This window comes from Haliotis asinina, chromosome 12, assembly GCF_037392515.1.
Source record: "Haliotis asinina isolate JCU_RB_2024 chromosome 12, JCU_Hal_asi_v2, whole genome shotgun sequence".
NCBI classification, from domain to species: Eukaryota; Metazoa; Mollusca; class Gastropoda; order Lepetellida; family Haliotidae; genus Haliotis; species Haliotis asinina.
In genome coordinates this window covers 7,143,241-7,169,929 of record NC_090291.1, presented here as the reverse complement: position 1 = coordinate 7,169,929, position 26,689 = coordinate 7,143,241, and the positions used below count along the sequence as shown (strand labels likewise).

The 26,689-nt window shown below is 39.6% G+C and overlaps 1 protein-coding gene across 1 annotated transcript; it reads right to left on the bottom strand.

Annotated features, from left to right (window-relative positions):
- LOC137258706 (serine-rich adhesin for platelets-like) lies at nt 1-26,689 on the bottom strand. Its single transcript, XM_067796397.1, has 8 exons — nt 26,644-26,689; nt 23,423-23,600; nt 21,822-22,039; nt 20,775-21,020; nt 19,399-19,965; nt 18,690-18,963; nt 1,197-1,278; nt 1-159 (listed from the first exon to the last, which is right to left on the bottom strand). Exons 1-8 carry the CDS (start codon nt 26,687-26,689, stop codon nt 1-3), a joined length of 1,770 nt encoding a protein of 589 aa, XP_067652498.1.

Below are 26,689 nucleotides of genomic sequence, written 5' to 3'. Positions count from 1 at the left end.
CTAGATACCCTCCTCTGCTGCTCGCCTCTGGATTGCTTGGGTGTAGTGGAAAAAGCACCCTCGTATATCTGCATCTGGAAAAGCCTCTTCTGTTGCACGAATAGCAGCACTCTCGAAGTCTGTCTGCACTGGTGTTGGGCATGGTTCCACTCCTATTCTCTGTTGACATATCTCATTTAAAAGATTGAAAAGTCAGCAATATGTGTCTCTCGTCTTGGTGGGTAAGAGACAATAAGCTACAGGAAACATCTAATCTTGCTCCATGCAATGAATTGTATATATCTGCAATCAAAAACTCGGGCACTCATGGCCAGTTCCATCCATGAAAATACACTCTGAGTCAGTTAAAATATCAAGCATCTCATCCATGGCGAATATAAGAATCTTATTCACATCACCGTCATCCACACGTAATAACTGGCGACCATCTTTTGTCTGTGTCCAATTTCCATCCAATCGGACGTCAGATAGAGTCTGTGGCAGTGGGGACAGAGTCTTCCTTCCTTGTCTGTATAGTGCAGATTTCATGGTGACAAATGCTGGAATGGCTGCAGCTGCAACTCCCCAACTTCATATATCTGTTGAACTGGGGTTGCGTCTTCTTGAACTCGGTTTCTAAGTGTGCTGAGGACATTAAACTTTTCACGCTCTTCAACTGGAGGGTGTGCATGTCGGGAAACTGAAGATACATGGTCACCTGTAGTACTTAATCGGGCATTGCATCCTGCAAAGACACATTTCCAATGTGTTGCTAATTTACGTTTAACATTGAGACGATAACGATACCCTGCATGGAAACCTGTTGTCCACCTCGCTGAGACGTAACATATTCCACACGTTGAATATTTGCCATGCTGGTATGTCAGGAACATGCAATATCTTCATTTATATAATGTTCATACTGTATATTTCCGTACTGTATATCAGAGTAAAAAACCTTGTTACAGAGATCACTTAGCCATGACTCCACGTCTCTAATGATCTCTTTACAAAGTCAATTGTTCAAGACTGCTCTAATTCTTTATAATAACAGCACTCTACTCACATATCTCCACATAGCCCCCATCTGTAGTAGTTCAAATTAATCTCTTTACTTTTCCTTTTTACATAGGTTTATACCCCGTAATTCACAGTTATTTGGGTATGGTGGTTTATTACCTATTACCCCTTATATATTACTTACTATCCCCACCTACCGCGTCGGCGAGATTGTCGAAGCCAAAAACTGACGTTAAACCCCTTAATATCATCATCATACCGCCATCATCATTTCTATCACTGAAATTGTATAATTGTATACTAATACAAATTGCTCAGCACATTCAAATATTGCGTTTGGGCGATCCGCTCCTCTGATGAAGGAAAACGCCATCCGTAGAAATATACCACAAAGATGCTCCTGATAAAAGGGAATATGATATGAAAAAGATTAAATGTGAGTTCATTTCCTCGATGTATACCTGCACACGGTAGCTTCAGGCACAGGAGGAATCGATAAAGGTTAAGGCACTTGGTGGATTTCTTTCACAAAACAACTGTACGATTTCGGGTATATCATAGTCACGTGTTAATGATTCAGTATCATGTAGTGATAATACCAGGGTTTCTACCCCGTCATCAAGAAACACAACAACTTTTGAACACATCCTTCATGAAACCTTTGAAGGGAGATTATGTTCGGTTACCCGTCCAGAGTTTTGACATGCCGACACCAGAATCTGGTGCGGTTCGAAAATGGCTCTGTTACCGAGAAATTACCACGGTAATTTTCATGACTGCGCAAAACTATGCAGAGTGAAGCAACCTAGTGAAGGGTATTTTAACTGCCAGAACATCCTAAACATCTCTTCCCACTCACAAATACGGATGTTCAATGAAGGAGGTTGGGAGCTATACTTAAGAATGTGCCGTAAATATCTCCAGTGTCCAGTGTCCAAGAGGCGACTAACGCAAGGATCGCGTGGCCAGGCTCGCTGACTATGTTAACACTTGTCATCGTATCCCAATTGCATAAATCGATGTTCATGTTGTTGCACCCTGGACTGTCTGCTGAAGATTAGATTATTTGCTGAGTGCGTCGAAAACTAAAGTCACTCGATCACTCACCCAAAGGCATTGGGTTTTATCAAAGTGGAAGAAACACGTTTTCATTAAAATGTGTGTATGTTTTCTTGGTGCCAAAAGGTATATATACCAGCCATGAAAACAATATGGGTTTGTGTACTCGTGTATTTTATCACTAACTTTCATTTCCTAGTTCAGCTTTTATAAGCAAACTTTCTGAAAATATATTTTATTGATTTAACCCAATTACAAGCACTAGTATAAATACCAAATATGGCATCAGAACAGAATTCACTGGCTTAATGACATAATTAATTCCAGCGAATGGACATCATTTCATCTGCATAAAGGACTGCGATACTGATGTCATACTCTGTTATTGTGCTAAATACAAACAGAGGATGACTAGCGTCCTGATTAATTCTGTATCACGGATGTGTGTATTGCTGCTGGCTATTCACTCTTGTTGCCCAACAGTGATCATCTCTGATAAAACATCTGTACGAGACAAAGGTGAAACTCTGATATTGTCTTGGACATTGTGTGCGCGCCATTATTCTCACTTTTCATGAAGTATTTACATCAGAAATCCATAACAGCTGCAAAAGAGGTATTCAATTGCATCCAGCTATTCAAGCCATTCTTTTATGATATGTAAGGAGATAAATCCTGTCCTACAACACACTAGGTAACGAACAAAAGCAACATTGATGTCTTAGAAAATGTAATTGAAACTCACTGTTAGTGGAGTAAAACCACAAATTATTGTTTGAAAAATAGTTGTTGACTTGTCAAACGTGTTTCTTTAAAAGTGAGATCTAGATGTTGAATGTTCCTGAGAACATTAATAGGTTGTTGTATGTTTCTCTGCTGCTCCGTACACACTGTAGAACAATAATTCATGCTGATGTAAGTTTCAGGTTACCCCTGAACATTGTTACAGGTACCTGGGGTATTGTGCTGAAATTCGGGGATTAAAACAATCCAGTATGCTTGGTGAGTGGGTGAGGTTAGGTCCATGGTTGTGTTCAGGGTACATGGTTGTGTTCAGGGTACATGGTTGTGTTCAGGGTACATGGTTGTGTTCAGGCTGCATGGTTGTGGTAATCCAGTATGGCCTGTATATTATTCACGCGATCGTGTGTAGCGTCAACATACCGAATAGCTAGTAGCTAGTAGCTTCGTAACGATGTAATAATCTACACCGAAAGATGACTCTGTGCAGAAAACATGTAGCCGCCATCTATGAAGTCGCATTCTTCATTATAACCAGGTTCTATTTATAACAGCTTCATCAATGTCAAAGAACACAAACGTCACAGGACTAAGATGACAGTTCATTTAATGATATTTCGCGAATACACAAATTACACCACACTGTCCTCAAGCACAAACCCAAACGGCCTGCCCTTTGTGACAAGTGTTTAATTAGAGAATGTATTTCACTACAGTATCCCTACTACCTGCCGGCAGGTTAACATGTAATAACCCTGTTCTGTCAGTCCGTAGATCTGGATCAACTGTTATTAAATCCATGTAAAAATAATATACACAGTTACTCTCTTGGTGATAACAGTTACAAGAAATACTGAGTCAAAAAAGAAGCTTCACATCCTTTCTTCGGGGCACTATTAAAAAACAAGTGATGGTAAGATGTTAAATTGTTATCATTTCATTGCTGAGATCTGTGTGATGTATTCGATACACTGACAGTGCCACAATCAGTTCCATTCGGCTACACCGCTGTTCCTAAACATGGGTATACAGAATGTCAAGTCACAATATTGACGTCGAGAATGGAGATTGGCACCCCGCAACCGATTTCGAATGGTCTGTGAGGATAGTCGACCTCTAAACATCTCGGCCCTGGTTCGTGTAGCCGGCAGAAATCTGTCACGTATGTGACGTAGGACGATTTGATGGTCTTTTGCTCTTGACGTCACACGTGGACGACCCGACCTTGGGCGATCAGAAGTGGTGCCAGTTTGTTGTAGACGACCTCGCAAGTCATACACAGTACGACTGCTGCATCCCATTGCTCTTGCGACGTAAGTAAATGATCTTCCCGCTTGCAACACGCCAACGTTGCACATTTGACAATCGTGGCATTTAAAGTGCCGTTAGAACTATGGTCTAAAAGTTTTTTTAATTCTTGAGACCAATGCAATCACGTGCAAATGAAGAAAGCTTCGATGCGAAAATCAGGTGATCGACTGCACGTGCAAAACCTGATTTGGCACTGACGTCATTTACACGAAGAATGGATGGGTTTGAGTGGGTTTTGCTAACGTTTATCTAGAGTCGAAAGATAGGGATCCCATTTCGGATACATAGATATATCATCATTCATTATTTTCAAAAATTACATTTTGTGAAGTTTCTTTTTTGACTCAAGGTACATTTGAAACGGTCATTTGGAAATGTTGGCCATACCAGTGGTGACTATAACATCCAACTTATCATAGTCAATATCAAGTTTGAAAGATAAAACAAAAGGGAAGGCGAACAAAGGTATTACAGAACTGCGGTGAAAGAAAAACATTCACTGCTTTGAGTGGCATTTTGGAAGTGGGGAAGTACAATATTGACAAGCGTTATGGATACCAACATGTCAAGCATGACATTGGCACAAAAATATGGAGCGAAACGTCGCACTCACGAAATAAAAGAAGTAGTTATCCATATATAAAGAGTGTCAATATTGCAGAAAAAATATCCAGACTTTTGAGAATTTTTTGGGGGCCAAATAAATTCACGCCAACGTAGTAATGGTCCGCATAAATGGATTACACTTAAAAAGCTATTTGTTCCTTCAGTTTCGATCACATTTAAAGTCATGATATAAGTGACAAATTGTTATGATCACTTGGGAACACTGACTATATTCGAATGTTTATCTTTTTATAGTGAAGGTTCGGGTTAGAATAGGTTAACACATTTCATCGGCCCCAGTTACGCAGATAGATGCTCATGCTGTTGACCACTGGAGTGTGGGGTCCAGACTCGATTATTTACAGACCGCCGTCATATAGCTTGAATATTGCTGAGTGCAACGTAAAACTAAACTCACTCACTCATTAGTGTTATTGAGAGTTCTTACAAATCTTGAAATATTCTTAACAACTGAATGATCATCTAAGGTAAACAGTAGTTTCAATTTTGCTAGATTCGGCCATTTACTGTAATAAGCGGGAATATACCGGGATCTTATGTTGTCAAAAACGAAAATTTAAACAGATAGCTATCGCCGGTGAATTACAAAGATTACAATTTCTGTTTCTTCTTGGTATACTTGTTTCCAGGGGCCATCTATTGGTCAGTGATGGTTCGATGTCCGCAATGACACAATAGGCCGAAAGCCGTATTCTGGTAACAGAGGGTATTTTCCAAACGATGGCAGATCTTTGAACATTTTGAACAGTTTATAATGATTACTTAAATGAATATCTTCGCTCCATATCTGTATGACATGACCTTTAAGTGTTGGTTCAGCCACTGAGACTAGCCAATGTTTACAAACGCAGCTAGGGTTATCACATTCATAAATTAAGTCAAAGCTTAGAAAACCATTTATATGAGATATCCATACCTTATTATTACGGAGATTAATATATCTGTCTATTTTGAAGATGAACCAAAATCCAAACCGCGATTATAACCAAAACGGGGAATATCTGGTCTCTAAGTTATAATAAAATGTCAGACATCCTTTAGCGATTGTACTGTTCGCAGGGAAACGACCCAGTTCGCCATAAACCACAAAGCTAGGGATTGATAGAAGCTGACCGGTAGGACACTTAAGAAATTTAATATGAAACATTTCAACATTTACAGTACTTTCGTACCTCTATGTTTCTACGGAATAACGAGGTGCGCCGATATTACTCTTCTTAGCCCAGCGGCTTCAAGCATGCAGAAATAGTGAATATGTTAAAAACAGGCTCAGTGAACAATGGCGTATCTTTTTGCGGCAAAAAGTAACATCATGGCGTTTGCCAAAAGAATCTGAGAACCAAAATACAGAATTCTTCCATATGGAAAAGAGATACCAACCACATCAAGTATAAAACACGTTGGCATCGACCTCCACTATCATATGGAGTCCTGGAATAGATCCATCAGTGCCTGCGCAATGCTCAAAGCATCAATGCTTGAGGTTAGGGTGCGACGGCAGAGGCCTACACCCGTTGACAAGCCCTAAGGTGCTAAGAACAATCTTTCCTGATCAATTACGAGCGTACAAAACAACGTGATGAACCGGTTTAGGATCGAATGGAAGATATATATCTCAGATTCGTAAGCTTGCATCCATGCCATCCTGAAATTGTACATTGTATCTCATTCTCGCATTTCTGAAACTCTATACATTCTCGCATTTCTGAAACTCTATACATTCTCGCATTTTCCCAATTGGACATTCTTTCGCATTCTCCCATTTTGAAAGTGTATATTCTCTCGCCGTCTCGTGAATCCTGGTGTAACCCTCCTCTAGAGGAATGAAGAAAACAATAATACGTCTATTCTAATAATAATGTAGCCTATTAAGTGCTGGCATATAGATTGACTGATTTGATTGATGAGATCCCTCATCTCTCTTGATCAATTAATAGCGAACAAAACAACGTGAAAACCCGGTTCAAGATCGGATGGAGGATACAGAATGGCGTAGTGCATTGATAATATTGCCGTCGTCACCCAGTTGCATCTACGAAGTGACGTGGCGCGCTGATGTCCGCGTGGAACCTTCGCGACATTATCAGTAAAAGGCTGTAGGGAATCTATACTCAACCAAAAAAGAAACGCATAAGTGCATTTCACGAATTTGATCTGCTAACTTTAATATAAGATAACACATGTCATTCTGGAATGATCAGTATGTGGAAAAAAAACAACCCCAAAAAACTAGATAACTGTTCCACAACTTTAGGTAGTGAATTCTCAAAAGATTTAGACCTCCTCACGTGTAAGTCAGAAACCAAACAATAAAAGGTATTCCCCTTTACCAGTTCTTTCCCCATTGCAGCAGTGAGTCACGGCTTAACAATATAGCAATATTCTTTCAGGGGCAATGTCCATGCTCACGAATCCAAACTGCACATGCACATTTCAAACCACATTTTCTCCATGACACCCTCACGCTTTCTAACATACACGTGCATGAAGCTTTCGACGATGCGTTTATGAGCCGTGCAATTGTTCCACGTGCACAAAACAGCATTACAATGTCGGACATCTAACAATCAAACACTAAGTTTGATATACATGTAAACTTTCATATATCCAAATCTCTTATGGGCTTTTTTGGTGCGTATATTTCCACATCGATCATGAAGTGATGTTTTCATGTTTTCAAGAGTCCTTCAAATCGCATCTCAAAAACGCCTACGAGCTGTTTCAGGAATGATTTGTTTTTTCCCCTGAAAGCTTACTGTGAAGCAGCGATTGATAAGGACGTTGTGTTGCTCTCTCTCTTCTGTCAGGTAGTGTCTCACAAGCACACAACACAATGTCTATTGATTGCAGACCCGCATTGTCAATACAAACTAAGGATGTAGATTGCCTACTTCTCACAGTAGAACCTTGATTCAGTATCTGGAAAAAGTTGTATTGAACTCAAGTTTTGTTGAGCCTTGTCTCGATGATGTTTTTCCTAAATAATCTGAAACTTTTAGGTAAACGTTTTGAGAATCTGAAATTTGATTACTGAGAACTTTGTGCAGAAAGTAAACCAGAGTCCAGTCTGCTCACAACCTTCAGCCACGATAGGATATCAGTACCAGAGAGGTCTTGCAGTAATAAGCGTTCATAATCGGTATATAGTTGGTCTTCTTACACACTGCCTTAGTTTTATCAAAACTGCAGTCCGAAACTTTACAGCCAAAGCTTACACATAATTGTTGCTAAAATGACCTCCATACAATCTAAATATAACGCTTTGCAACCCATTGGGTTTACACGAAAGAAACTGTCTTGCTATAGGCCTGAAAACTGTAGACGAGATCCTCACATTTGAGTTCTTTTGGGTAACAAGGGAGTCAGACTCTGGGCGGCCTTTGGATTACAAACAACCAACGGCAGTCACTTATACCTGCGACCTGCCGCGGGAGGATAACCGGGGGCTACTAGAACACTGAAAATTATATAGGCGCTTTATTCAGTTTGTTGCCACTCATATTCAACATGACCGCGATAACACAACTACTGGCATATTACTTACTATTACTGCAGTGTAAATAATTCCTCACACTCCAATGCCATTAACGGCTTGTGATATGTGGCATTACAACAGACGTAAACGCGCTCTTTTTGCTGGAAACAGAGGAAAATATTGTAAATATATACTTCTTGAGGAGGAATGTGGTTGCTATTTATGGCCAGAAATATTTACGTTACCATGGTTACAAAGTACATCTCGTGCAAAATGTCACAGACAAAAGTTGGACACACACCATCAGGCTTTATGGGAGGAATCAGAACATGTTCTGAACTAGTTGGTCCTGGTGGTGCTTGAGAACATCATACGCCTCTCGTCAAAGGGAGAATCCAGAGGAAGCAATCTAAGACAAGCTATCTGAAACACAGAGCTGTTTGAAAACCAAACCGGATAGTCACAGACCTGTATGCACGTCACTGTGAGCTGTGGGACCTTAGGTCGAGTTTAGCATAAACATTGAGTAGTGATGTACATACAGGCTTAGAAACAAAGTTTGTTTTTACATTACCATACCTCGGGCAACTGTGGACACGCCTATGCAGATGAATTATCGTGAGCGCTCAAAACCCGAATTAAAGAACACCTGGGCTAAGTGTCCTAACTAGATTCTCTGTGAGTTCTACGTGACCATATCTGTGACAAAGCCTATCACAACATCAACCCTCAATAACAAAATCAAAATCACAAAACATACTAGCTGGAAACCTCCATGTAGAACTACATGCCAAATACTACATCCTCAGCAGGCCGCATGTGTGTTCTTCACAGTATTTTCTCAGTGCACATGAATCACGACTTACTTGATTTACTAGTTGTATTTAACAATACGTCTGCTAGATGACGGTTGTATGTAAACAATGGCGTCTGATTTAAGAACCACCACTGCCTGTTATCACTATATATACGAGGATTTCTTGGGACGAGGTATAATCCTGGAAATATCAGGGTAAGAAATCTAAGGTACGCTAATACCATATTATGACCGGTTTGTTTATAATGTAAAATCTTGGAACACGGTAGTGTGCCACGGATCAGTCTAACACCTTCTTACCGGATCATGTAGACATGAACCCCCCCCCCCCCCCCGCCCCCCCGAGGTCCTCCGTCTTCAGGTCAGCGTTTTCTTTTCTGTCTTTCAGTAAAGGTTGAGGGTCAAAATCGTATTGCTCGATATTGTTTCACTCACATGTGTGATCACGTCCGTGTTGTACTTGTGTGAACATTGCCTATTTCTTTGTACCAGAATACAGAGAAGTAGTGCTGAAGTACCCAACTCGGACATAAAATACTGCTACGGAGCTGACCAGTTCTTGGTTAATGTTCTTCTTGTCCAGATAGAGTAAACAGTCCACTTTATGGCACAGGCACCAACCTTCTGTTTGTGTGGAACACGTCCTTTTTTTCTAGACAAGAGGCTCGGGTAAAGTACAAAGTGTGGGAACGGCGGGTACTGTAGAGTAGGAAACATTGTCCTTTTTCGCAAACACATAATTTCGTGTATTTTCACCCCAAATGCATCTACTTCGGGGGACAATAGGGACAGGGTGTTCTCTGCTGCTGGCATGTTACATGTTAAATGCATCTATTACAGATAGGTTAGATAAATGTACTCGTTATGGATTGAACCATCTTAAGCGTAATACTGTTCATTTGGCAGTTTCTGTATTTTAGTATCTGTAAAATAACTGAGGATTGTTTGTTACCTTTCACTGTCTCTCCTCCCCGTTGATGGAATATGACAAGAGCTGTGCAGGTTTAAAGTATCCGCGACTTACAGCAGATTCCGAGGAGCTATGGCGAGATCATCTCATCTCTATAAACTATTAGCATCTGTATGGCTGCATGTACTGCGATCAATAAATAGGTGATAATACACTACTCTTAATGGAGTTGTCTTGGGTTGACGATGTTACGGAACAGACCATTGCATATTCTGAGGTAAGAAGGATGATGGACGTGAGGCAGTGGACGGGTTGAGAAGGTTAGATGAGGAGATACGGTTACAAAAGCTTGAAAAAGGAAGAGGTTGGGGTATATACTTTTTAATATTCTGGACTGATACGTTGTGATGATTGAGCAATCGAGAGAGTAAAGGTAGTATTTCCCTCCAGCGTTCGAAAGTGGTAAGACCATTTTCACTCAAGAATGATAAGGTGTTGAGCGTGAAGAGGGTGTGAGGGTGTAAGGGCGCCATCTTCATTTAACGTTGATGGAGGTTGATGAGCGTATTATTCGGGGTCCATTCACTGGGGTAGGATTAGATGCAGTCTATAGAAAGGTAAATAGAACAAAGTGCAAAAAGCAATGCTATGTGACGTCACTTTCCTGCCTTGGGCATAGTTTACTATATTATGTCTAACCGCAAACACAGTCAACGTCGACTTTCGGTATCCCATGGCGCCTTTACGGGTCTGTTGCTAATGGGTGGATCTGCAGACACCAAAAGCCCTCAGTATCGACTGGAGAGTATAGTTCTTGATATTGCTTCGAAACATTTGGCAAACCAGAAATAGACTTTGATGAGTCAGACAAAGGCCGCATGTTCTTCAAATTAGCGAACAAGGGAACTGATGCCTGATTATGAAAAGAATAGTTTCCGGAAATAGACCCAAATATTTAAAATACCTACAATTCCACTGTCCATTACGAACAGATTGCATCCAGGTTGGTCAATAACAGGAACGTGTTACAGAAAACGGATCTGGCAGATCACAACATGAATACAACTTCATGTGGCTGCCAAGGCTCAATGTTTTGCCACATATGCATGAGATATAATCACAGGTGACTTCTGCATTTCTGACAATATCAACCTTCGCCAGCTGCTATTCAGACGTAGAATAAACTACCATGAACAGCCTCCTGCCAATTGGGATTACAATTTATTGTCGATGGTGTAAGAGAATGGGATAGGGGTGGGGGGTGGGGGGTGGGTAAAAAGGTGGGAGAGAGAGAGTAGAGGAATTCGTAGAAGGTCTCTATGGACACAGACAGTATATGGCATCTGCAGAATCAATATCATGTTGATTCCAAAACGCAGAGGAGTTGCTTTTTCTTGTAGTCTGAGTAAAGGACCGAATTTATTTCTGACAAAATATATTCAACGTTGTACGCCGTTGTACACACGCACGACAAACATGCGGAACAAATCATTGATTTATCCATGGAACATGTGTTGATAAATATCCAAGATATATTTGCGTATTTTCACCGAAAATATAACAACATGGAAAATAGCTGAGAATTTAGACAAATACAACGTCGAGTCCGAGAATTCTTGTATTGGTGATGTTAAACAACATGACAGCAGTGGGTGAAATTACTAGCTCAACCATAAGTGAGACGCGTGGAGTTCCATCGGAACCTCGGCCCGTTACATACCACCATCACACCTTGCTCCTGGCTCACAAGTAGTCGGTATGGCCGGACTATCGATCAGCAGATATCTGAACACATATATATTTAATGGCAACAAGGAGACGTCAGAGAGAAAACAATGGACAGATAGAAAGAACACAACATTGCCTTGGACTTGATATGATGACAGATACGACCAACGGGGTAACCAATAGGAATCATAAATGTCACACAATGAATATCTTGATTGATACAAAAAACAGAGGTATGGGTTTGTTGGCCATGCTGTGGCTATCAGGATTAATTGGACAATAACTAACGAGTGACGGGAAATAACGCATTACTACGAAGGGGTATTCTTTTTATTACCCGTATCAGTTTTCGATCTAAAATACGACAAAATTAATACAGAGGTTTCTCTACATATCCCTCCGCGTGTGATGCGGCTTCACCCTATGTCCTGCTTCCATTATAGGTAATAAAGGAGAGTACCAAAGCCAATGTTTTTTCCATACGGTGAAAATGCACAGACCCTGCAGCTAAGTATTGAGAGAAACGATTTTTAGCGCTTATGATTGACATTGTTTCTGTGTAAACTGTGTTGCCTTTGAATCACATGATGAACCCGATATGCTCTCTTTTCTATTTGGAAGTGAAACTGTCTTTAATGATAATGTTGAGCATGGGAAACATTTATTTTAAAGTTTCCCTTATACATTAACCCAAAAAGACGACACGTCCTACAGTGTTTCAGTGATTGGTCTCTGCTGATGTATAATGATGTATGTCCATCCTCGGATGTTTCTTGTATACATGAATTGTATACTAATGTAAATCCTTGGTCATATGTAAACTGTAGCTTTAGGTAACCATCTCGACTAAAATCAATCATTGTATATACATCTACATCAACATTGTAACGTTGCCCCTTTCTTGTATTTACATGTATATAATATGCTTGATTTCCGGATGATCGACTGGAGGAAATAAAAAAAACTCTCTCTCTCTCTGCCTCTCTGTCTCTCTCTCGTGACATGACGTCACATAGGCCTGTTTGTGGAAGCGTTCCTCTTTATTATCACTGGTCAGGTTGACAGTGACTATGGATTCTGAAGCTGTACATTAAGTTCCCGGTGTAAATTTTGAGGAACTTAGACCGAGCCAGTTTTACTTGTTAGAATCAAGTGAAAATAGAGCACTTTCAACTTTTTTGTTATACAATGCAAAGAAATACCGGGCATATACTCTCCATTCCGTCTTATTCTTCTACTGTACTAATGAAGTCATTATTGATGCCCAGTTGAGGCATATTTTATTACAGCTCTGTTCATCAAATGCCTTTGTTTTCAAGACTGTATCCATGGGGATACAGGTTCATACCAACAATGAGGAAGAAAATACACAAATGTGATCCATCAGTGACAAAAATGATATCCGCTGCAATGTCATATTTTGACCATCCGTTCCCAACGTTTTCAGGTGACTTATTGATTAGCCATTGCATATGTTATGGCGACTACCACCAATGGGACCGCATTCCAGAAATAACTATTTGATTCATAACACATGCTCTATCACCGTATCTGATAATGCCAGTCAAAGATTGGCTGCTCCAGACACGATCCTTTAGAGACCGCCGTCGTGCAGATGTAACATCTGAGTTTAATAAGAATGAGACTTGTACAAAAGATTTCTTACAAACATGGGAAGGATTGTGTCGCTTCTCGTTTAGGCAGACAGAGTTTTTAATTAGAGGCAACTGGCGCAAAATACAGTCAAGTGGTCACATGAATGAATGTTTTGCATATGAATTTACAAAAATGTTCTCGTAATTCTAGTATGTACACACATGTAATATAATCATAAACTAATATTCTTCATCAAGTCAACTTTGGCATGATATTTATTAAGTCGTTTACCCTTGGAGGTTGACTAAAACATTTCACAATATGTTTATATGGAACATCGAAAAAACACTCGCATAGAGACGCATACAGCCATTTTGATTAACAAAATAAGCAAAATCTTTCATAAGAAGCAGTATGTCATATCTTCCCGTGTGTATAGCTAAATTTAAAAATAAAATCCACATCTCAATTTTGAAATTTAAGATCTCAAATTGAAACAAATGTGTGACTTAGTATTTTGTCACATCTAAAATGGTTTCATACTGATTCTAGTGTATAGTTATATGCACAGTTTTAGTGAAAACACAGTAGAAGTACTGTAGAATTGAATTTAAGTATCCGTCTTTTTTGTGTGGACAGAAACCTAAAATTATGAAATAATTTCCAATATCCTGACTGACCCATCCATAGACAAACCCATTATTTTAACATTAGTTGCCCACAGTTAACGTCCAACATCAAATAATGCTTTCAGCAATTCGTACCAGTCTTTTGAGGGTGTATTTGCTGGTGCATACAATGCATGGCACCATTATTTAATAACCTTAAAACTTGTAAAGGCAGTCTACCACATTATTACAAGTAGATGCACAAACTTTCACAAAATGCCTACAAGCTTTAATTTGCACACACTCTATGAATTTACAATAATTGATGTCTCAAACGTCAGCTCCAGAACACAAGACAGGTGAAATCATACATTCAAATCACAAAATCTTTACAACTGACACTACCCAATTTTCTTCTAGTGATATTTACAGATGTACATAATGTATTATTCGTCTAAGAAACAGGTCATGCCAAGTCTGGGTGTAAATACAAGTCCTATATATTTACATTCAGTGTGTTGAACTTAAAAAAACAACATTTTTCACAATCTTCCTGATGCCCGCCATTACCATAAGCAATAATCTTAGTCTTTAAGATTAGTTGACAGATCAGTGAAAATATAACATTTCTAAAAACATGGCTCTTTTCCTGCTGAAACAACATGAACAAATATAAGTCAACATACATGATTAAATTCTGTGGAAACGGTAACACCCGAATCACCCCCCCCCACCCCCCATTTCTGTTAAAGTATACTACTTGTTGTGAAGATATAAATATTTGTAGACTAAAAACACAACCCTGACGGGTACCACTATTACAAGAAAAACATTCAGACAAACCCGCTGACACACGATGGCACAAATCTGATACATTTTTGTTACAAGAAATAACCAGATATACCAGCTTCAGGGAAGAATTGAAGCAGACCATCATGTTTTTAGTGTCGAAGGCTTTGGAGTAATCAAAAATCCTTCTTTATACAAGAATGCTTCTGAATTCAAGCTGGGAGGTAAAATATGTGATCAATTGTAGAATAATATGCTCTAATACCCACTTGGGACTCACTAATAATTTTACTGATATCATGCATTTTTGAAAGAGTTTGATCAAAACAGAAGTACATATTTACAAAAAGAGTCAGTAAGGGATATACCTATTTAATTACTGGAATCATCTTTACAGCCAAATTTGAATTATATATTCTTACGACTTCTCTTTCATTGATCAGTTGTCCGAGGATATTTTGTGATGTAACGAGATGTAATGCCATGCCAAAACATAAAAGCTTTAATGTCACTTGCCAACGAATTCAACAATGTTCATTGTAATACCACTACACAAGAACTCAGAACTGAATAAAGTCGGCTACACAGTGAAATGTCTCAAAATCTTACGCTGGAAGGAGCGCCTTCTGAAACCTTGCAACAATCCCTTCTCAGACTTTGTACTGCTAATTAAACTCAAATCGATGGCACCTATTAACATACGACACAAGTTTCTAATGGCTGAAGAAGCTCACAACATTATTTCATCTCAATGGGTCCATTGTAGAGTTTGAACAATATATACTACTCTAAGATATGAAGTGAGATTACTGGGCGTCAGTGTTGTATTCAAGTATTGTTCACTTCAAAAGCAACATGCGTGTATGAATGTGTGCATCTACAGCTTTTGGACTTTATATATGCATTTTCGCGTTTGGGAAAATACCTTTATTTAGTTTCCTAAATAATGTTTTTGATGGACTCATTAAGTCAAGTGTTAGAATTGCTGTTCAGTAACCCATATTCGTCGTAAATGGAGAGTAACGGGATCGTGTCGTCATGGCTATCATGTGGCATAGCATCCTCATCGTGTATATCGATGCACATACTGTCGATCACTGGGTTGTCTGGTCCGGAAGCACTTATTTACTGACCGCCGTCATATAGCTGGAATATTGCTAAGCACGGCGTTAAACACTAAACCAACCAGCCAATAATTTCTTAATGTACAAATTCAAATTACGTTATCATAGTGCATAACTATTGGCCATATGTATTTTATTTTAATGGCAAAAATAAACAAATCTTATCAAAACTGGCCCGGTGTCTATATCGCGCTGTCCATGTCATCGTGCCAGCTGTGGCAGTCTCACAAAGGAAACATCTCTGCAGCACCCATTCATCTGGCTTCCAGTCAAAGTTACATATAGCCGGACACTCAGAGACAATGTGTAGATCCGGCAGCTTGGAATAGTCGTGCCCGACTGATACAATAGCAAGGAAAGTCCAAACCTCGTTTTTCGCCACTTGTGAGTCAAACGGCTCTCCTGAGTACGTTGAACTCATTATACACAGAAAGAGTACCAAACAACATATGAAAAATAGATTCGATAAGAACATGGAGAAAGAAGAAGAAGTAACATGACAGCTGACTGAAGGGATCCACATTCTTGTATACACCAACAGAATCGTGTATTAATCAAAAGTTATCAGACATGTTTACAGTAAGTAGAACATTCCTACAATACGTTATAGAATTACCGTTATGTGAAGAGCATTAGATGCATACGACACAGATTCATTACACAAGATACATAATACATTAGTCATGATACATGGTACACAATACAACAGTCTTTGATATGATTGCGAAGTGCACCCGACTGACTCACACGAAACCATTGCCTGAGTGGGATACATCTTAGCTCAGACAACAATACATATTTCAAAAGGTGAAAGGCGTTATGCCCATAAAATTAACATGAATTGGCATAATCTATGCACAACGACGTTACAATGAGAATATACAATTCAAAAAAGTGTTACAATTACTAAATATGATTGGTCTTGATCCAAACATGAAGCAACTAGAGTCTCCCCAGAAGTGCTGAGGTAAATGCCTAAATATAATCCTGGCCATTGTATTCTGATTTCCTTGTAGTCGGTAAATTTATGTTAGCAAATCAGCAATAATACAGTAGTTTAAAAGAAAGGAAAAATCGGGCTCTTGTGAATCTTCGCCAGATGTGTCTAATCATCTGTTCAGCACAGAAAAGCCACGTTGTTTTTTATGTCCTGTTGTTGATCAAATATCCCCCCATCTTCACGGTGCTAGATTCAGCAATCGCTGAACAGAAACCTGGTTTGGAAACCTATGCTGTTCTGATAATTTTATCAGAGCCGATCACAATAAATTACATTTATGGATTTCAGTGCTAAATTCAAGCATCCAGTGTCAGCGAAACAGTCTTACTTTATCAGCCGTCACATATGATCTGACTCGTTAAACTGTCATACAGCGAATGGTCATGCATATGACTTTAACCATACAAGCGTAGAGTTTCTTTTCCGGTTCCTGTTCAAGAGTCTAACAGTATCGTGTGGTCCACAGTATCAAAAACTCTAATACCTCTAATACATTTACAGCTCACAGTCCTGGATCCTTTTATCAAAGCCGATCACAATAAATTAATTTTAAGCATTGTAAATTTAAATTGTGTGTGATGTCAGCGGATGGTGCCCATCTGATCATCATACTCATTTGAGCTCGCACATGTTACACTTTCATAACTAAATATCATCAGCAGTTTAAACTCTCTCAAGCCATATATGTCAACGTGTTAGGTGGAACAATGCTGGAACCTCCGAAGATGGACCAAGGCCAGCGGCAAAGAATTGCCGAATACACCTTCCAGAACATCCACCCTTTGATAAAGGATCGGCCATGCTGGGTGCTGCTTGTTCTGAGACCTGAAAATCTCAGTTTAATGTTGAATTCCTTCACTCCAGCAGAATCTTTACGTATCGACAGAATATAATATTATATTTATGAATCTATGCACTTCGAGTCAAATACCAGGAACAACAAGTCTGACAACAATAATACGGTAACTGTACATCATTTGCTGTTTTGCATTTTTAAAATGCTAAAATATGATAACAGGACTTGTTTTCCTGAATGACTGGCAGACTGTAGAAAGGATAATATCGAGATGTTGACAACAGGCATCGTGAAACGCCCTTGAAGAAATGTGGTGGCAAAAGTCGGTTCACAAATTCAGTACCGTGTGTGACCACCTTTGGCGGTGATCCAGACTTGACGCCAGACTTGAGGCACAGACGACATTAAGCGGTTGAAGAAAGTTTGGGTAATGTTGTTCTATGTTTGAACCAACGCGTGTCTCAATTCAGTAACGTCCATGACTGATTCTGGGCTTGACGTAACCATTTCATCCCAAGCGTGCTCGATCGGGGAAACCCAAAAATGTCTGGACACTTCATTTACGGCCTTTCCAGTTTCTAGCATCTCCACGTCGCGGACATTCTCATCTTCTGTATGCCGTAGCATGACGTAAGCGCAGCTTACGTTAAAATAAATTGTTTTCCGCAACATTCAGATGTAAGAGAATAAGCAATCGTTCTTCATGTTCTCAACTTTCATTACCAGGCGAAGTGAGGCAGTTTACAGTGCACAAGCACGTGTCACGAGCTTTATGTGACATCAAAATTCATACGAGTGCTTTGCTTCATTTGTATTTAGGGTTCTGTTTTTACTATTTTCAAATAACATTCTAGTATGCAGTTTCATGTCATGCACAATTACTTACGTTAGAGTCTATACACGTGCAATATATAGTCAGAACTGTACATGTGACTCATCCTTCAGCAGTGATTTCTTATTACACATTAACATTACACCAAATATTTTCTAAAATGTCATGCCATAATTTTCATACTTTGCTCGGGAAATATTTAACACCATCAGGATTGTAGGACATAATTTACACAGTCACTCAATTTTGTTCCTCATCAGCAATTTGTGTGTTGTACCTTTTGCCCGACCAAAACTGACAAAGTCGCATCAGATCATTGACGACAAAGAAACTGAATGTGATGACGATTAAGATTATTCCGGAGTAGCCAATGGCCTGTGCGGAAGGTCTGTCGTCTGGTTCTGACTTCCTTTTCCTCCTGGTTGCTGACAGTTTCGACTTGTCTAATTTCAGAAGTAGTACAATGGCGTCAACAAAGCGTTGTTTCTCGAACATAGTTTTAGTTTCAACGCATACCAAACATGGACATGTGTCTTTGCCTCTAGAAGAGTCTGAAAACATATTGTACATGTGATATTATTATTTTTGTCACATCGTTGTAAGACAATGAGAAGCATTTTAGGTGAAAGAAGGGTGGTTGTGTAGCCTAGTGGTTAAACCAACGCTCGTCACGCTGAAGACCCAGGTTAGATTCTCAACATGGGTACAATGTGTGAAGCCCATTTCTGGCGTCGTCAGTCGTGATATTGCTGAGATATTGTTGAAAGCGGCGTAAAACCATAACAGATTACCGCTTACATAATGACGTAACATTAAATAACCCTATACTTGTAACTCTTACTGATAGGATCTGTGCTTACCTCCATCAAAAGTCGTCATGGTGGTTACTGAAAAAGTTGTCGTTTGAGAGGATGCTGTGGGTATAGTTATTACAATTTGTGCAGTGGTGGGTTCAATGCTTCCTGCAGTAGTAGGATGTGGTCTACCTGTAAGCTTGCTTGCTGGGTAAGTCTCTGTAGTTTCCATGGTGATACTTGCAGCAGTCACAGTAATGGAATCAGTTGCCTTAGTGATACGTGTTGTGACCAGGGATGTAGAAATGGTTGCCTTGGTCATACTTGCAGTTGCCGGGGTAGTAGGACTAGTTGCCGTTGTTGTACCTTCTGTGCCTGGGTTAGTTGGATGTGTTGTCATGGTGAAATATGCACTGGGGATGTACGGATCTTTTGCCGATGACATGGGAGCCTCCATTGTCGTATACGATGTTGTGGAAGCCGCGATACTGTCACTGTTTGAAGTATTTGTTGGACCACGATTGTTTGTTGCCTCTGTGTTGTTAGAAAGAGATGTGGTATTTTCCGATGAATTAGTAACTCCGGGTAAAATAGCATCCATAGTAGAAGTGTTGGTAGCGATAGATGAACCAACTAGTGGGATAACTGTGGTGGTAGTTGCCATGGTGGTAGTCGTAGCTTGTGTTGTGTACAAGTCGCAGTTGATGATTGGTTTCTGTTCAGAGCTGGTGTAGCTTGACGACGAAGTCCGTGTTTCAACTGTGGGAACACAATGAAAATACTCATGAGCATGTGGTTTTATGAAAAACTTCATGAGTTGTTCACTGGTACAAGAGGCAATGTGTTGATGCACTTTCTGTGTTTTATGTTTGATCGTCGAGCCCGGGTATATCAATCCATGGGTCAATACGATAAACAGTGTTTTACGTCACAGATTGGTTATGTCAACTCATGTGGCTTTATTTGGGCAGAAGCATCGGCATAATAATACTTTTCGAACAATATACCTACTCACTGTTTCGAAAGAATATTGTAACTGATCAGTTGAATTTTTATACAAATTTTCACCCTTTGCCCTATCACTCTATCTGTTTCCTTTTTTTATACACAAACATATTGGACAAAATCACGTTTTACTCAAAACATAATCGTGTACTGGCCATGTCCATTTATTACTGTACTGGATGTATGGTGGGACCAGTAAAACTAGGTTACTCAAACGTATGCTAAACCGATCGAGGCTCTAACGAAGCCAGGTACAAAAATTTACTGTTTCCAGAAACAACATACCACGTCAAAATCGCAGGCGAAGAGAAAAGATGACTTTAAAAAAACAACAAAAGACATAGTACAGAACTTTGAGATGAATTCCGACTCATATTAGTCAACAGTACAATACCTGTGGAGTATTTCGAATCAGGGGTTATCTCAAATTTATTTTTTAATTTAATTATTTTGATTTTAATCTTTAACCATCGCAAAGGCACGAGGTCATGTGGTCAAGATGGGATGTAAAACAGTTCGAATCAGACGAGGATGTAACGAAATTACCAATGATAAATACATACATGTGAAGCAGACCCGTGTCTTGGCAGTAGAGTTAGCTGAAGGTTTTGAACATGCCCACGGGTTCTTGTCGAAGTACAGCGTACAGTTGTGGCTGTCGTAACTGTACATCCAGCATGCTAGCTCATCTTGTAGTGTGTTGCTACACAAGTCTTCACACTGAGTGACATTCTCAAGAGGAACATGAGAAATCTTGTCATGGCCGGATCCGGTACACGTCCCACTGAACTCTGTGTATGTACAGGGACCTAGAACCAGCAAACATAAAGGAGCAACATTCGTTCATAACCTTCTACTTTCGAATGGCAATATGCTCGTTCCCACCAGTACATTAGTTAAAAGAGCGTTAGTCCTTATTCACAATATCAAGAAAATCATCAGAAAATGTTTCAAAATACTGAGATCATGGGAATGTTCTTTTACAATTTCACACACTCTTCACCAGTTGTTTCTTGTTTGTATATTTGAAAAATGGTGACTCTAAATCACTGTTATTGGTTTATTTCGGCATGGCGATAAGTGGACAATTTAAATCTCCCGAAAAATATGCATTTCACCTAAATAGCATTTGAGAATGCCTTTTCGTGATTGGCGTGAATTAGCTTTCTTGTGACCGTATGGCCTCTACTACATCGTTGATAGTTTTTCAGTAATTCATAGAGGTAGTAGGATAATGTTTCCACTGGCGTTAGTGTATATGTATGCTCGACAATGCGAAGTGCAAACCAAAAGTTGTGAGATCGGTTTTACCCCAGGGTTCCCACGTCTGAGGCTACGTGAACACTATTAACAGTATGTCTTTTAGCGACATTTAGAAGTTGATACATATGACCAAGATCTTTTATGAATAAATCTTATCTTCTTTTTGTAGCTGATGAAGGGGGATGAAATGACCCAAAAACGTTGCGTGTCAAAGAATTAAAAGAAAATTTATCTATAAAAGATCTTGGTCACTATTAACATTGTCTTTGTCACTGTCAATATCTAAAATTCATGTTATTGTAATGTAACAACCTTACGTCGTGGAGCCCTGGTTTCCGGTTACTTACCAGCGTCCTTCTGACACAGGTACTGATAACTGCTACTATCACAGACTTCACTGATCCACCCCAATTTGTCCTTTTCAGCATACACACACAGTTTGGTGTTGTCCTGGGAAGAGTCTTTCCAGAACGTAAAGGATGAAGAATCGACACTCTCACAGTGATCCCAACGTAGATTGTGTGCTGTGTCATCACGGTTCAACCCAATCCAGAAATGTGATACCCTAGGGTTAAAGATACACAAAACGGTATATGTGTCTAAAAGTTGTTAGAAGAACAGATTTTGTATTCATAGCCCTCTGCAACTCGTACATGCACTATGTTTAGAAAATTAATCGTTCAACTCGGTCTGCAGAGTTATGTTTGGAACACTCATGATATAAAAATGATTAACATTTGAAACAAACACAAAGAATCCCTAAACAAACTCAACAATTATCCCTCAAAAGAGACCGATGGTGTCCTTCTGGATTCCTTGACCTTGTAACAGGCCAACGAATACGACACTGATGGACGGCAGTACAACAGCGAGTGGCCTGACTATCTTCATGCAATGTCCTCACTGTAACTTCATCCATATATCCGTGTGTTTGCGAGCACATAGCTTTGCCCGTTTGTACCGCAAGGGAGAATACGTTTAACTTGTCGCGAATAACTTGTTTGATTTACTACTGAATAGCATATTTCCAGTGATATTATTTGAAAAGAATCGTCTATAATCGTGGAAAAATATAGAGACAGCCCATCCGCCTGAACGCGTATTCTAGGCACAGGAGTTTGTGAAGCAAAACACTGGCATCACGGTATATTTCTGTCACTGACGGGATCAAAACGCTATATAAACGTGAAAGGGATATAGTCCGATTCAGCATGTTTAATTCCATGTCGTTTGTGTGCAACTGAACCAAATAAATTGGCAAGTTAGCGGTACAGATGCTTACCACTGATTTTGGCTGGGAATCAATAAATCAAGATTTTTAAAGCTTCCAAAGACACTGGCTGCCAAAGTACTGCTTCGATTCTTGTGATCTGATGCTGTGGGTAAATCGTGATATGCATGCATAACTTTAATGGGGTATGTACATTGAGCATTGATGATTTCGACCTGAAACGAACTAGGTGTGTTGACGTTGCTAGACCCAGTCCTTTGTATTATGTGTTGACCCCGTCAGTAACAGAATAAAATATTTGACGCTGGTGCTTTGCCCTACAAACCTATGTGATTCAAGGAATGAACAGTTTCTGCTTTATCAACAGAGAAATCAACATTAATCACTAATATATTTCACAAGATATTTCAAAGATGTTGACAGGAAGACTGTACTAATTATAATTATAAAGGTATGCATCCTATGTGCTGCACTTAACAAGTAGGGGAAGGCTAATCAAAAGTCGTGTACAGTGGAAGCTCTCTAAAACGGAACTCATTGGGACTGAAGAAACAATAATGGTTTACACAATGGACCGGATTGTAGAGCTGATGATAAATGTACAAGTCACAGTTGGGACTGAGATTTTATGCCGGTGTGGACAACTTGCTGGATTGGACAGGTACCGGTTTTGACAGCTTCCACTGTAGTTCATCAAAAATGGGTTTATTGCCGTACATGTTGTCCTTCCAGTGGTTAGTGCCAGCATAGGCAAGGAGAGCGTCCAGTGTTTGCTGGTTGTCTATCTGGGCTAGGCGTCCCCCTTCGTCCTCGCATATTTTTCTAGCTTCGTTCCATCTTCTGTTGTCATTATAGATGTAGAACTGTTTGCCTGTCAGACTGTCACTTTGAACGCCTGTGGCGAGAACGAGAATGAGTGAGTTGGTGAAGCTGAAATTCACTTTGAACATAATTTAGTTTCATCACTTTCACATGTGAGTCAAGTACAAAATGAATATGGTTCAACGGTTCCTGGCATAACTAAGGGAGGTAAATCCACAGAGGTTATTTGACAACAGGCTCACATATGGCCGATGTATAAATAGGATGTGATATCAAAACAAACGTGTATGTCTGTGAATGTACAATGGTACTTCTATTTCAGTCTTAACACCCTCGTGTCTAAAGTCCTATGTTTTCAGTGCCATTCTCATGTCTGAACTATACGTGATATATACATGTATTGCAGTAATATGGTTGTGTATATTTGCTAAGTGACATGGGTGAGTAGGTTTAGTTTTACGCTGAACCCAGCAATATTCCAGTTATATGGCGGCGGTCTGCAAATAATCGAGTCTGGACCTGACAATCCAATGATCAACAACATGAGTATCGATCTGCGTAATTGGGAACCGATGCCACCCGATGCATTTAGTCGCCTCTTACTACAAGCATTGTCGTCTTTTATGATTGTTGTATGTAACATGGCAATACACAATGATGATTGTACAAAACAAATATGACAATACATGGTGAAGATTGTACAATGTAACGTGGCAATACATGGTGATGATGGTTGTACTATGTAACACGGGAATATAGGCAGCTGATTGTACTATGGAACATGGCAATATAGAAAGGTGATTATAATATGTGATATGGGAATGCAAGGTGATGATTGTACAAGGTGACTTTGATGTGTAACTGTATGATTGTACCAAATATGACAAATATAGTTTTGGCAATAAAAAACCGAATGGATGTGTTTAATACATTAATAATGAACCGGTTCTTTAAAACCCCCAAAATATGCAATGCTGCATATTTTTACACGACAACGTGAAGATATTTTGTCATGTTCTTCGAAGTGTTTTTGCCCTGTTTTCCTGTATGTAAGTGGAATGTCTGCAATATAGATTTTAAACTTTTGGGACAGCAAGAAAAGGCTTTTATGCACGGCAGAAATTTGTTAATTAATAACACAAGAAGCTTCTACAAGATGGAAAGAGAATGATCAACGAAATGTATCGTTAAGTAGAAGGATGTTACATATTGATCCATTGACATTACGTTATTAACTCTGTATCAAACACACGGAGTTCAAGACATTGGATGAAATCGATACCATTTCACACTTCACGATTAAAACAACCATAAAATGACATTGGAATGTAATTGTGACACAACGTGGGATTCGACAAGCTTGGGTTCGCGACTTCTCCGTTTGTCTAAAGCTGAATCTTTGCTTTAGTCGTTGTGGGACGCTATGAAACGTGCCTGGATGACAGTTTTCATCATTCTTCTCGGGTCACCAGTGAGCCTGTGGATAGCTTCTGGAGGTAATTGTCGCCATGCCTCATGCACTGCTGTCTCCAGTTCAACCATATTTTACAAGAGGTACCCTTTCATGCAGTCAAGGCTCTCCCCAATGTCCTCGATGGGACACAGGTCAGGGCTTCTGGCAGAGAGAGTCTCAATAGCATTATCATGCAGGGTCTTTCCCACAGCATGGGAACGGTGTGGAAAATGAACCTCCGACAAATGGAACAGAGTGAATGTTCCTCAGCACATAAACAGCGTTAGTGTTACTGTGGCTCCATCCTCACGACAACAGTCTGTAACAGTAAGCAGGAACCCAGTTTCCTCGGACCAGTGGATCTGCGCGGTCGAGCACAACACCATTGCAGCCGTTGCCTTAGATGTTCGTGGGTCAGATTAGGACGTATGATGATATTTCGTAGCCTCAGACCAAGAACCATGTTGCGCATGGTCATGGTTGACAAACGTCATGCAGATTTGCATGAAACAATATAATCTTCTCCTCACCATGTTAATGTGTATGGATGCAGCAAATTTTAACAGGTGTATACCCTCGAACGATAAGGCATGTTATGAGTGGATAGAATGCTTCACATGAACCTTGGCTGCGTTTTTGGCAAACCCTCTCAGGCTGAAACCTTATTTTTCAATACCTGAAATGTGCTACTAAACAATGGCAACAATGACACATGATGCTCACCAATAGGTACACCACTGTGATGAAATATTAAAGCGCTCTTAATTATACCATTCTATTGCATCCATGGAATAAACTATAATGCGAAAGTTACGAATTAAATATATAAGAATAACAACTCAAGATGTTTTGACGAGCTTTTGAATAGAAGACATAAACATGAACTCTTGCTTTTATGAGATTTCACATTTTCGAAAATTGCGTCATTTTTGCTGCGCAGTATATGCAAATATGAGCTGAACTGTCTCTAAAGCTGAAAAAAAATGTGTTATATGTATATGCTACTTAGTTAATACAACAACCATGCCACTTACGGTCTAAGTAAACTTATTCTCAGTGTATTTCGTTACACTCCATCACTGAGTTTAACAAAACCTAGTAGAAGGTTGCGTCAGGTAACCTTTGAGCGACCAATGACCGTCCAATCAAACGCGAAACGGTTAAATAGATTTAACCAATCAGACAGCAGCTACTATTTAGGGATCGGAGGGACTTTCAAAATATTCAGGCCACTAACACGAATCTCTCCCAAACAAAAAAAAACAGCATATAACTCATTTATTTGACCTGCAGTATATACGCTATGGGGTTTCTGTTGACATGGTTACCATTAGCTAATATTTCCGCAAGATAACATCCTTGAATATTGCCCAAAAAACTATTTTCGGCGACTGTTTACTCACCGTTGGCATGGTTGCACGTACGGAGTGCATCACCCGGAAGCGAGCGTACGCTAAATAGCATTCGGAATCGTTCGGGTACGAACCTTTTCGAGATAAAAAGTACAAAAGGTATGTGCGAATGTGCACTTTGGTAAGCTGTGTTCTGATTGGTCAATCTCAAAGGTTACCTGACGCGACCTCCCATAAGTTTTTGTTAGACTCAATAGTGGAGTGTAACGAAAAGTACTGAGGATAAGTTTACTGAGACTGGTGCTACTTACATGATACAACAGCTAAGATGAACAGGACTGTTAATTTTGACGACAT